Below are 14,378 nucleotides of genomic sequence, written 5' to 3' on the forward strand. Positions count from 1 at the left end.
AATAAAACATGCTAAAGTATTTGCATCAATTAATGCTGCAGTCAAAGATGTCAAATCTTTATTCCCAAATTCCTGTTCAGGGTAACTGAAGATGACTCTTGAATTCTGAAACCTCTTCACAAAGTAACATCTTTCATTCTAATGAAAACAGTAAAATGGGAAGCCTGAAAATCATTTCACATCTTATTTCTTAAATTTCAAACCTGCCACTGGGAAAAGCCTTATTATTTCTAAAATCCCAGCTTACATACTCACATAGCTATAGCTCCCCTAACTACTATCACATTTATAAAATGAAGTACAGCATCTTTTAAAGCATGCTTCATCTGTAACAGAGTTATAAAGAGTTTTTATTTGGAATTTAAGGACAGAAGATACCAAATTATACTGCAATTAGTGTAACAACAGTAACATCTAAATATGTAGTCATATCATTTCGACCATATGAATTTTAGTTTTAAGTTCTGTCATTACTACACGAGACTAAATTAAATACAGTTTGACTTGTAAAATACATTTTAAATCCTGGAAGTAATTCCAATTCACAAAAGGAATGTCTTGAATCTTATTAATTGAATCTGTGTACACATGATATATACATTTACTCTGTTTTTTACTGTATTCTATGTTTAATACATACCAAGCATTCCTTTTTTAAAGATCATATTTTTAATCAGATTATATATATAATATTTTATCAGACTACATAAAGGAACCATTTGCACCTGTGGTGGTGAACGGGAATGCTAAAAATGCATCTATTATATGCAGAAAAAAAGGATCAGGAGAAGGTGAAAAGGAAATAATAGGATCCCATTAAAAATCAGTGAAAATAATTTTGTTCTAAATGTAAGTGTGGTAGGGTGTTTTCTCCCACTGATTTCCTCTTTATCCAAAATTCCTTTATTTTCTGAAAGAAAATCACATGGTTAACAACTAACAAACCAGCCTTACAAGAAGCAGCACGCAGGAATGCCAGACTGCAATGGTTTGGAAATATTTTGACTTAGGCTTTCTACAACAAACAAATAATCTACTGACATGAATTTTCCTGTGACAAAAAGGGAACAGCGACACTGGGAATGCTACAGCAATTTGAAACAAAAGAAAACTATCCTTCCTGAGTTCACACGGATGAAACAAATATACCCTATTTTCCTTATGCAGTATAAACCACGCAGTGGTGAGACATTAATTAGCACACCTTTGGATTAGATGCTAAATAATTTAGCAATTGAATTTAATAATTTATGCCTTTATGCTTTATTCATTTTAATAGAGATAACAGAAGTTGAAAATCAATGAAGAAGTTTATTATAGCACTGGGTACATAAGTGCACATGAACCACTCTGCTATCAGAGTGCAGTCAGGTTACACTAAGCAAGCTCTACAAACCTTCTTGTTGATTGACTTGTTCATAAGACAGGACATATTCCTCTTGGCCACCTGGAAAGGCAAATGCAAAGAAATATTTATGTATCGTTTTCTAAAGCAGTAAATTTACATCGAGTCATTGAATGAAGAGCAACAATACAGACGTTCATCAGCAGAAGACATGTTACAGTGGTACTGATGGAGGACGTTGTTAAAGAGCGATGAATTGTAAAGCTCACAGAGATACGCCAAACAAAATTGTGAAGCGTAAGATGCATACAGTATTCAATTTCTTCAGCCACGTTAGCATGTCAAACTGACACCAAGCACAAGAAGTATTTTAAAGCAGAACTGAAATGCTCTTGCGTTTCCCCGAACGAAGTGCATGCATGGTGTCATTCACTGCTCAGGCACTGCCACCTTCCTCATGAGCACTTTCCATACTTAAATGTTTCTGCAGCATTCTTCTGCACACAAAGCTGAAAGTCATGTGTGTCTAGGTGTACAGCTCTCCCAGTAAGTTTTGCACGAAGTGGCATTTATACAAAGACCTCCAACCACTCCAATTCCACAAAAAAATATTATCATTGTATATATTTCACTACTATTTCACTAGTAAGCTTTTGAAGATGAACTTGAAATTGAAGAATGTTCTCTATTGTTCTCAGCTCCAGAAAGCATATCTGCAGTGAATGAAACTAAAATAACTAGGCTTTGACCTTTAACAGCTGCAGGCTTTGAAAGGTTAGTGCAAGCATCTGAAATATACCTCAGTTGCCATCTCTCTAAAAGAACATCTCTAGTCCAACAAAATGTCTCAGAGTAAGATTACTTGCACGGGAATCACTAAAAATCAACTCCATGACAGCAGAGAATTTGTAATTCTGAACATACAGGCTAAAATTATATGACAACACTGTGAACTCTCAAAAAATGCAGCACTTCAATAAATCAGTTGAGTTCAATAACTCACTTTTAAAACATTCTTTTTGGTTCATAAGCCATACTCATAACAGGCAAAGGAACACACCAATGCTATACCACAGCCTTTTAAAAAAATAGATGGCAGATGAAGGCTTTTCTATATTCATATATTGCTTCGATACACACGTTCTTTATTGAACAGCAAAGCCCACTGATCTTTTAAATCTGAAATTTACACTGTCTAAGAGAATAAGACTGACTTATAATAACTTTGCATTCCAGCAATACATGAACAATGTCTTTAATTTTTTTTAAGGTAATGCAAGTGAGTAATACATTAAGACAGACATGAAAACATGCAACCTGGATATTTTAATATCTCAAAAAGGCACTCATGCAAATGGATTTTAGGACAGTATATACTTTCAGAACCCTTTTTAGGCTAGGGAGAGGAACAGGGAATCACCAACTATCAACTCGTCCATGAAATACCCAGCCCACAGAAAATTAGATACTTCTTTGGAGAAGTCACACTGCTATAAGGTCAAAGATTAGTTAAGCAAACTATTAAAGAGACAGTAAGAATTATAAAGCATCCCCCAATTGAGGGCAAAAAGTATATATTGTCATTGCTTTTTCAATACTGTTGAAAAATGAATATTAATAGAATGAACCTTTTGAACAACCGTACTCATCTGTAATCAAGATAACTTTTAGACAGCAGTAAGAAGAAATTAAAAAAATAATTTTAATAAAAAGTGCTTCGAATTCCACAGTGAGATAAGTAAATCCATAATAATCATAGTAAAATCAGGGCTTCTTAAGTAATATAGGAGTGAAAAACTAACTAGTGGTACCAGTGATGAACTTTAAACATAAATAAAGCACTTCTGAGAAAAACCTTGGGGAAAAAAAAAAGAGGAAAGCAGCAAATTTATGGAGAAACAGTCAGAGTTAGATAGTTTTAATGGTATGTCATTAAAAGCAGTTAAAATTTGTAAGTTAGTCATATATGCAAAGGCAACTTCCATACACATTTAATCTGTGTTATTCTCAGTGAACGTGAATGCCTCCCCTGCTCTTTTTTTCTGCTCTTTTTTTTTCTTTTTCTTTTTTGCAGCTGGTCTGCAAGTTTCAAGCACTGTAAGCACTGAGGAACTTGTACACATTCTCTCAAGTATAACCATCTGCATGCAAACTCAGGCCTCCTTATTTCTGACAACATCTGCAGCTTCCAAACAGGTGTAGCTGTTAGTGAACCACTTTCCTTACTACCCTGCCACAAGTGGCATCTGTCTGTGAAGTGCCTCTTCTTGGGTTAACAGGCACCCAGGAGCAGATCAGTGAGCAGCTCTGACACATCACTTGACTTTTACTGTTCCCTCTTTTTGTGCTCCTCTATAAATCCTCAGTGTTTAGCCTGCTTGCTCTGCTCTACCCATGGTTCCTGCTCTGGACTCAACAACCTCACTGAGGCACTGTTCACTGGAAATGACCAACGAGACAGAAGTGTCTGTAGAACAGCATCAATCAGCATATTACACACTGGAACGTGTACATCTGCAGCTTAGGCAGAAGCAAACAGCACTGTAGCTCAGGTTAGTGAAAATGGTAATTCAGTCTAGTACTTAAAAGGTAAACTGGTGGAGATGAGGGATGTGCACAAGCACAACTGTGCATCTAGCATGCTAATTTATCACGGCTGGCTCCAGCACCTAACGTGTGTCATGTTGCAAGATAATTCAGACAAAGCACCTACACTTGACAAAATAGAGAAATGAAAGCTGAAAAGCAAGGGTAAATACATGTTTGTTCACCTTTACTTTCGTTAGAAGTATCTACATGTTCTATCTGAGCATCGTTGATAGGTACTACGCTATGTAACAGATTACACCCCCTGTATTAAGCACAATAATCATTGTATTTGTCAACATTAAATTTACATTTCGGTTTTAGCAGGTCTAGCTAACATGGATAATTTAAATAAAAGGAATTAATTCAAATTAAGCTGAGCAATTACAATCATAAATCACAACAATAATATCCATAAAGGAGGTCTGCAATGATTCTCTCTTGTCAATTAAAAAAAAAAAAAAAGACACTGGAATTTTGCAGTACCCAATTAACACACAAACATGGACTTCAACGGAAGCTTACTGGGAAGTTCAATTTAACATGTAAATACCCAGGAAAGACAGACAAGCAAAAGCAAAGGAAGAGCTACTAAACAAAGGTTCTAAGTAAAGAACTTAAAAACACTTACGGTAACTACTTTCACTATCGCTGGCATTAGAGGTTACATGCTCTGAAATTGCAACACAATGGAGAAAAATAAGGAACACAGACTAATGACATGAGTCCAAAGGAAAGAAAATGACAAAAATAATCCAGATGAAAGACAACAGTGATATCAAAATGCCGAAATCAATACATACTGCATAGAAAAGTTTTAAGGTACTTCTCATAGCTCTCAGGATCAAGCTTAATTTCACACAAAAGGAATGGATGTTAATAAAAAGAAAAAACATTAAATAGCACATCAAAATAAGATTATGAAAAGTACACATTCGTATTTGACACACAATCCTGCAATTTTTAGGTTTTCACTTCCATGTGAATATTACTGCGCAAAACTTTTATAACAGAACCACCTGGACACTTTTCCGGATTAAATTAAAGTCTAGCAATCATAATTCCAAAGTTGGTTATTATTGGTCTTCTGCTCTAGACCAAGAAACTCCTCGAAAGTGGTTTCAGAAATGGAAAATTAGTGCTTATTGCTACCAGGATTTTTATTTATTTATTAAGTAGTTGAGGCCACATATGGAAGTATCACCGCCCCCCTCCTATGTGCAATTTCAGAAACATTGTGGGTTAGAATTAAGGGAACAGTTATGATCTGGGAAGAAAGGTTATCTTCAGTGACTAATTTTACTATCCCATAAACCCCTGGCACTCTACTTGTTTAGTATCTGTCATGAAAGAAAAGTCATGACTCTTGTTGTAAGTACAGAAATGATATCAGGGTACACAAATCTGATGGGGTACTCAGCAACTGTAGAATCTTGCTGTGTAAAACTAATGCTTACGTGCCTCCTCTATCAGCTCCCCCACCACCTGGCCAGCAGTGCCCTGTGAGCACAGTAAGAGTTCTGCAAGTCAGACAGAAAAACTCTCACGGCATCTGTTAAAGCAAGCTTTTTTGTTTGTTTGTTTTTAAAGAGCTGCCAACATCAGTCACCTAGAGAGAGGATTGACAACTGCTGAAATTGCTATGGCAATAGTTCTGCTATGGCTGTGAAAATCCATAGGTTAATTTCAATAATAAAAACACAAAAACAATATAAAAATGACATTAGCAAAATATATGAGTATCAACAAATATACAAACACAGTCACTACCAAGGACAAACAAGTAGGTGCTGGAAAGCTTCTGGACAGCAACTACAACACACTAATGTCATAATCACCTAAAAAGTAATATCTTCCTGAAAGCAAAAACCCCCAAAACATTACAGACTAGAAAAATCTTATGAAACAGTTTTAGAGTCAACCTCCTTATGCCAGTAGAGCACCAGTCTCAAAGAGATCTGTTAAAAAAAAAAAAAAAGTAATTTTTCAGATGGAGGTTAAAATAACTTGGGAGTATTTTGATCACTTACTCAGGCCTTTTGATCCCATGTCGTCAGGGACCTCCTGCAGAGTAGTCCCCAGAGGGCAAGCAATAAAAAGACAATCACAAAGAAAATAATTGTCAGTAATATATAAAATTGGCGCTACGACAGGAGACAGTTCCCAGAACATCACAGGGAAGACAAGCCTATAGGAATGAACCAGACCTGCACATGAAGTGTAATCACTGGTGCAAATGACAGAGAATGGCTGAGGATGCCGTTTATAGCAGATCTGGTCTCAATCTGCAAATTAAGTTTTTGAGAAGATGCTTTTTTTTTTTTAATGCAGGCAAAAACAATCAAATTCACCTCTTTTCATTAAGGAAATCAAATTAGAACAGGATGACTTTGAAGCTGCTGGTCCAAAGGGACTGACTGGAGAGCCTGGTAAGCTTAGACACACTTTCCTTGCTGCTCTGCACTATCCTCAGAATGACAACTGAGGAACCATTACTGACAGCTCCGAAGAGCTGTTATCTCCTCCAGTTACATATATGCACTTACTCATCTGTATTAACCAGTTCACTGCAAACTGGGATATACTCTTGGTTTAAAATTTACCTTACGAGCAAATGACTGATGGCATTCATCCTACAGATTGGATTGTCGTTTGCACGCCAAGCTCGTTAGCCTGTTGCAGCTCATGAAACTGTCTCCACGGTAACACCCTACTGCAATCTAGCAGGCCCTTCTACTGTGCTTTCTCTCCATGGAGTGCCACATACTTACGGTCAATATCACTGGTTTCCTGCTCACTCTGGTCCTTGTTCTTGTAGAAGGGAAATTTTCGGGAAAAGAGGTTCTTTTTACGCTTGTCATTGAATGACTGCTGAAGAAGAGAAGGAGGGGCAAAACAAAGGATGTCTAATTCTGTGTGAACAAAGGCCCAGACCAGCAGCTTTGTGGAAGCTGACTCCTACAACCACATTATGCAGTGCATATTTCAACTTAACAGCATCTTCTCAGCTCACGTCAAATAGAGAGAGATCAGGACCATGGCTTTGCTCACCCTCTCAGTATTTCACATGCTTACTGCAAGCGAAGTGACAGGCTGGCTCACCCTGGAAGACCTGACCTGCATTTCACAAACTTCAGCTTCTTGTGAGTGCAATGAGATGTGAAAAAACTAGGCTGCTAGAAGGTGGCCAACCCAAAATGAAACGAAGAAACAAAGCCAATGAAGTCACTGATATTATCTAGTACAGGAACTATGGTAGTTTGGGGGGGAAAAAAAAAATAAGGTATTTACGCATGCTGCTACAAACAGCTAATGTAAGAGCACACCAGAAATGTGATGCCCCTCTGCAAAGGTCAAACTGTAAATACTTTGGTGACAGCTGCTAAATAACGTACCACTGGCAATGCACTGAATTCTCTAACGGTAAAACTAAGAAAGTAACAGTGAAATAGTAGAAATGGATTAAAAAAATGTGTCTCCTTAAAATAAGATTCTTCTTGTGTAAGCGATGAAGAGCACAAATGTATATTCATCCATATATACCTGAGCTTACAGGTATAGTTACTGAAATATTTGTATTTTAGTAATACATGCTGTCATGTCTCTAATTGAAGACACTGTGACTGCAGCATCTCTAACTTACATCCTGCAAAAAGTAAATAAAGAACCTCGATGCATAAATAGATCAGTAATTACACACAGAACTGGTACAGCTAACTTCATGCTAGCTGAAATACCTTCTTTATTCCTTTAAGCATCAGTGAATCATCTAAACACTTTTGCCAAGCTATGTAATTGGCCATGCTTGTGTTATTTGGTTTGCAAAAATTCTATCACTGGGAGAATGGTAAAAGCAGGAAAATGCCCAGCTTGGTTTTGTGATCTTATGCAGCTGGGGGTCTGTTTATTTGCAAACCAAACACAGTCAACGTGCCACAGGAGGTAATAAAATTTCCACAAAACACTTTTTTAAAACATAATTTTACAAAGAATCAAAATATATTTCATTAAGTCAGTAAAATTATATGAGCAGCTATTTCTAAAATTTAAACCACATTAATTTTCAAAGATTGTTTGACCTCATTTAATCCAGTCTGAGCTTGCTTTCTCTATGTACAAAATGCGGTAGTAAAAAGTTACACTACCTTTGTTATCAGCCCTAAGCATGGAATGAAATATAGCAACAAGCAGGAGTCAAAAAGGACTCATGTATCAAATCACTGGCCACCTTTTTTGGTACAAGTACAAAACGAGCATTTGGCCTTCCTAAAGAGGATGCCTATAGTGCTACACAAGTTGCATACTGCTACTCTACTAACAATGCTTCTGGCCATCTGTTTTAATACAGGCTTGCTTGGCAGTATCACATACTGAAAAATCCAGTGATATTTTCATTACCACTGTCAAGACAAAGATATTTCATCAAATCTACCAGGTGTTACAGAGGCACACAGTATCGTAGGAGCACCACCAGTGACATGAGCACTGAGCTCTGGATGCAGCAATCATGTTTTAAGTAGGAAACACAGAAACCTTTAATTAGCTGGCATCTGTGTTTGACTAAAACTGTCATTCCTCTGTTAGAACTGGCAAACTTTCAACCTGACATACGGACAGAGGAACTTATTGGACTTGACTTCTCATAACCAGAAATGTTACTGGGATCTATATAAGACAGGCAACAAAGAAATATGCCCAAATGATCCTAGCTGAGCATGATGAAGAATGCTGTAATGTGCACTCTGAAAGGTGAATGGCTCACATCTAGCCAGTTGTCTGCTGGGATAAGACCCTCAGGTCAAAAGAATATGAAAATAAGGGAAATGATAACAAAGCAAAAACGGTACTGAGGTGGTGAGATTTTGCTGTGATTAAAGATAGTGCTGAATTTATTTTGCTTCACAAAAGATATTCATGTTTTTCATTTTAGTTTTGAAAATATTTCATAACATTAATGGTTTTAACTTTCTCCACAGTAAGTCTTACTGAACTAATATGAAAATTCATATACTGCATGTATAATGGTCAGAGTCAGTTCCATAGCCAAAAAAAAACCAAAGAAATTAAAAGAATATTGGACTGATTTTGAACAAAAAGATTAGCCAAAAGATTACTTTCAAAAGATGCCATGATTATAAAAAGCTGAAGAGAATTGCTTATTAGTTGAAAATGCATAGTAATTACATTAAATTCTTCACAAGCCCACCGCAAATCATGATCAGGCACTACAAGCAAGAATATATTAAAACAGAAGCAGCACAGAAAGTTAGGTAAATGTGTGTGTGAAAGGAACGGGGGAAAAATAATCGCTTCTGCTCCAGTTTCTTAGTGTTACTTAAATGTAAAGGAAGGCAGACTTTACTATTTGCCATCACTAGGGTTATTCTTTAGGATTTCGATGTAGAATTTTTGAAGAATTGTTCAAAATTGATGTTTCATACTGTCCATAGAGATTTATCACATACAGACACAGGAATGCAGGCAGTCCATGAGGATGTGTATGCTGCAGGTAACTCACTGGGAAAAATACCCCCATGACAAACACAGGAAGAATAATTTAAAGGAGAAATTGCCATGTTAAAACATTTACAGCTGAAGCAACAGATTGCGAATAAGTGTAAGCGTGTTTGCAAAACGAAGTGTTACTAAAAAAACTGCAGTTCTGTATCAATGGCAAGCGTAGTTGCTTTTCCACTCAGTATCCCATGCAAATGTTTGGTGCTCTGTTAGCACACGGTGTGTGTTAGCAGGGTACTAACTGCTCTATTCCAAAACGCTACCTCAGGTAGATCAGTAACTGGTCACAGTTTGGTGGTAGACAGACTACAAGAACATGCAATTATCTTCTCAAAGAACACGGAAATATTTGAAAAACTGTGTAATGTAAAACGATCTGAGGTATTTAAGCCATTTGGTTCTTATGCAACTCCTTCAAGTGAACTCATAATCCAAAAATGATGGGTTAAAAGTTACCACAGTGATTGATAACAATTTATTCCAGTAGGAAAATACGAAGGAATGAAAAGTGAAAAGCAAAATGCAAATTCTCAGAGGGATCCTCAAGGCAGACTCTAACTGTTAATCAGAAAATAACTAAAGGCACTGATTTTGCTTTAAACAATTTGCATTTTAAAAATTTAAAAATTAGAAAAACTTGACATTTTCCTCATTAGTAAACTTAATAGGAAACCTTTACCACATAGGAGAGGAATGCATATTTGGATTTTGATATCTTTAAAGTATACAGATACATTATTGAGGCTTTAGTGCTTTATATATTTGGTTTTTGAAGAAAGGAAAACACTAACCAAAATAAAAGACAAAAAATAAATTTGGATCTAAAATAATTAATGTTTGTGAAGTCTGAAAAAAATGATACATGAAATAGTTTCCTCGGGAGCTCAGAAGCACATTGCAGACTACTCCAAAAAAGCAGTTACCTTGCCTCCTCACCACTCATCCCACTGTCCCACCTTATGTACTGGGACAAAGCTGACATACCAAGCAGTGACCTGCCCCAAGTTACTGACTGCTATTTCTTTGGGACTGAGTTATCCTTCCATCCACACTGCTTACTTGTATGACTCCTGCACAGCCACACCAGTGTTGGTGCCAACAGACAGCAGGGCTGAGACAAAAACACTTGAGAGGTGGATGGACACTGTATGGTTAGTAACAGGGGAAGACTTAATGAGTCCCTTAAAGCTTCTGTAGCCACAGGTGTAACAAAGGATGTATTTTATCCTTCTTACTGCGCACAGTAGAAAACCTCATTTTATCATAGGGACCCTGATGAGCAATATTTTCTTGTTTTCCACATGCATTACAAAAACTTTAACAAAAGAAATGTTCTAGCTTTTCTGAAAATTGGTAGTAACCCTCTTCCAAAAAGGGAGTCCAAGAATACAATCCAGACCAAAGGGTTAAATAGCTTTACAAGAAGAACTTGCAGTGCCAGTAGAAATGTCTCTAGTCAGTAAGTGATCACTATATACACCTCCTGCTATATTACAGACTGAAGAATAGTATCTATTTCTAAGCTAATTCTTTAATTTGCAGTTTTGGCAATAGGTTACTATTTAAATTTGCTTTCATTTTCAGAAATATTTTCTTTCTACCGGACAGAATTTAATCTTTTCACTAAAAAATGACAGGGAGCCTTAATGCATAATGCATAAACCACAGAGGAATGTTACCATTCACAACACCAGGTTTAATTAGCACTTCATAAACTCACCCCTTTCTCTCCTCTCGTCTTGGAATTGAATTTCACTGTCTTTAAACGGGCTCGTTCTTTTTTCTCAACTCTACCAGAAAGAAAAAAAAAACAACAACAAAACAGACAAAACAGTTAAATGAGCAAAATTCATGAAGTTTAAATTAGTATTTGTTAAAGCATAAGTGTAGTGCTCAAGTGCAGTCACAATCATCAACATCATATTACGCAAAACTTACTTTGCTCCTACTTATACACAAATGGTGTAGTATTAAACTAATATCACATTTCTAGTAAAAGCAGCTAACTTGCTAGCAGGATAAGGAGAGGAATTTGGAACCACCTTTGTCAACTTAGGAGAATACAGCCCCTGAAGCCACATATGATTCCTCACTGAGCGAATTACGATCACACTGCAGATTATTAGCTTTTTTAAATGACTGGATGATGTGGTACAAAATTAACAACAAAGAGCAAAACTGAAGGTCTACAAATGTCTATATATTAATCATATCAGACTATTAATGGCAGACATCTCAGAGTCAATAAAACATCACGACATACCTGCGTTTGCTTGGGATAACTCCAATTTCATCACTTTCTCCATCTGGAGTTACCTGCCGTGCTTGCCACCATTCATCATCAGAAGCATTAATGACATGGAGAATATCACCAAATTTGAAGTTCAGTCCTTGACTTGGAAGGCCACTGTCTTTAGTCTTGTCATAATCAAATAGAGCTCTACATTGAAAACAAAACAAATTAACTACTGAAAAAGATGAAACAGGGGGCTGCAAATAGCACAAGATTTATTCAAGCTGCCTGTGTGCTCAGAAATGACTGCAGCATTCTGAAAGGTGTGAAGAAGAATAATGCTGAATGCAATCTCTCCCCCCACACATCCACAGATAGTGTACAGCACAGTATTCACATACAATACATTTGAGACCTTTAATGAGTGAACATGGCCCAGAGCAAAACTCCAGTACTTGGCAGAAGCTTCACAAGAAGATATCTCCTGCAATTCAATCAATACTTTGCATAGAACAAATTACACATCAGTGTAGGAAGATAAACTAAATCTGACGCATGCAGCCCAGCTGAAAGTTCTGCAATGCACTTTGTTAGAAGTTACAAAATGGAAATATTTCAGGAAATAAAAGTTACTGTCCAATACTGCACAGGAATACAATATGTAGGGATGCAAAAAATAAAAAGCTCAAAAATATGGTCTGGACAGAATGTTGCTACTATAATATCAAAGGCAATAAAAAGTATATGAACTCTTGGAAAATTCCCTACCATTTCAGAGGAATCCCATCCTTCTTTCTAACATCAGCCTTTTTTCAAGTAACAGGCACCAGCACTACGTGCAGACTGGCTGCAGGCTGCAGTTGTATTCACGTTCTCTTTGCTAGCAAAGTCAGTTTATTCAAGCTCACTGCTACTCTTGCTCTGTACTGCTTCCTCCCGTCTTAGTTACAAAGCAGATTTGTCAGGAAAGGGACATGGTACACCACACTGAGGAATCAGTACAGATCAAAGTTAATTTCTCCCTGTTGAATCATTTTAAATCTCAATCAGTTCCCTGAGGAACAGAACAGATCTATGGTACACTTCTCGCACCACAGCCAAGGATTTAGTGAGGATGTGGAACTGAATGACAGGAACCTCTCACAGAAGCTAGGAGAGGCTCCTAGGATGCTTTAGAAAGGACTCATTTTACTTTTCAAAAAGGTGCATGAACAGATGTCAAGTGAAGTGCCTGTAATGAAAACGGCCAACAAAAAATCATGTGTTTCATCTGACAGCTCAATGGTTTCTCAGTGACACACCTGCTTAAGTGACAGCCTGTCTCAATTTAGAAATTTGATAACAAGTCCATCACAACCTTAGGAGAGGAGTGTCAACAGATCAAAAGTATTTTATAAAGGGATAAAGGTTTTAATGAATATTTTCTTAAGAGTTGTGAGCAAGATAAAGACTTTAAAACAGCTAGAAATACATAGGGCTCTGTGTATGATGAGCCAAACAGTGCCCAGAGTTAAGAATTTCTTTCCAAGCCAACCAATTAACATGGTGTTTCCTGTATGCCTGGAAAGTTATCAGATGAGAACTTAATTTACACTCAAGATGCCTTATGTATCTACAGATTGCTATATCTAAGATAGCTCTTTGATGAACTGCTTGGATGAAAAATTTTATTCCTGATTAACGTTACATGCAAGTATTTAATGTAAGTCATAAGACAAATACAAATTTACTTTATAATAAACTCAGCATTTCTGACCAACCAGTGCTTTATACATAGTCCTACAATATTCATTTTATATTTAAGATTCTGCTAAAGTTAACTGACAGGTCCTAAAAATTACTTTAAGGGGAAAGCACCAAATCCTCCCTACTATTTCACCTGCATTAATCAGAAACACAACATCACTAACATGGTAATTGGGTTCCTTCAGTTAGAGGTGTGCAGAAACTGAAGGCAAGTTGCACTTTTCATGAACGCTTTCAAAGCCAAAAACTTAGAGTTGTGTTAAAACTGCCACTTTTCCAGAGTGCCTTTTGACCTGGCTGTGTTTGCTACTTGCAATACCACAGGCTGCTGATCAAGTTTGACTGAAGCATTTCTTCTGCAGCGTCCTTGATGAACGAAGTAATGACTGCATCTTGGAGCAGCAGAAGCATCCTTCTGCACATCTTTATGAAACACAAACTAAACTTACCTCTTCAGAATGAATGAAGGTCAGCATGTACAGGAGTTTCTCTTTTTCTCCCTGACTTTTTGGGAAAGTTGTTTGAAACTAAATGTCTGAAGTGTCGGAACAACATAAGGATGCCCAATTAAATTCTTCCTGCAGTTGAACATACTTTTCAGGCCTGGTGCTAACATCAATCTTATTCTTCAATGGATCTAATTAAGATTTCCTAATGCTTCCAAAACTGTGCAGTTTCTTCCACTTGGAGATACAATTATTTTCTACTCTCATGCAAGGGGAGAAATCAGCACCATTATTTGAATCTGTAACGTATTGTGCTGGTTGGAAAAATGCACGGGGGTGAACGGCATATTTAAATCTGCATTCTACACACACTGCACAGACAGAGATTTGGCACACAAGATTAGATAAAGCATGGAACAAATTTACTCCTGTCAATATATTACCAAAGAAATTTGATCCCATGAAAGAATTTCACTTTTTCACATTTGCTTTTTGAATTTGCAGA

General features: G+C 36.8%; 1 protein-coding gene across 21 annotated transcripts in view; it reads right to left on the reverse strand.

Annotated features, from left to right (window-relative positions):
• The window catches only part of DLG1 (discs large MAGUK scaffold protein 1), a 131,174-nt gene that overhangs the window by 7,126 nt on the left and 109,670 nt on the right, over positions 1-14,378 (reverse strand). For 8 of the 21 annotated variants that reach the window (XM_052686796.1, XM_052686794.1, XM_052686788.1 and 5 more), the window contains 5 exons: positions 11,712-11,888; positions 11,169-11,238; positions 6,703-6,802; positions 4,563-4,604; positions 1,397-1,447 (listed from right to left, as the gene is read on the reverse strand). In XM_052686796.1, coding sequence (XP_052542756.1) covers positions 1,397-1,447; positions 4,563-4,604; positions 6,703-6,802; positions 11,169-11,238; positions 11,712-11,888 — 440 coding nt within the window. Of the gene's footprint in view, positions 1-1,396; positions 1,448-2,973; positions 3,010-4,562; positions 4,605-5,961; positions 5,996-6,702; positions 6,803-11,168; positions 11,239-11,711; positions 11,889-14,378 lie in introns of all 21 variants that reach the window. The other 13 variants (XM_052686800.1, XM_052686792.1, XM_052686791.1 and 10 more) reach the window with 5 other exon arrangements.

This window comes from Tympanuchus pallidicinctus, unplaced genomic scaffold, assembly GCF_026119805.1.
Source record: "Tympanuchus pallidicinctus isolate F22 unplaced genomic scaffold, pur_lepc_1.0 scaffold22, whole genome shotgun sequence".
NCBI classification, from domain to species: domain Eukaryota; kingdom Metazoa; phylum Chordata; class Aves; order Galliformes; family Phasianidae; genus Tympanuchus; species Tympanuchus pallidicinctus.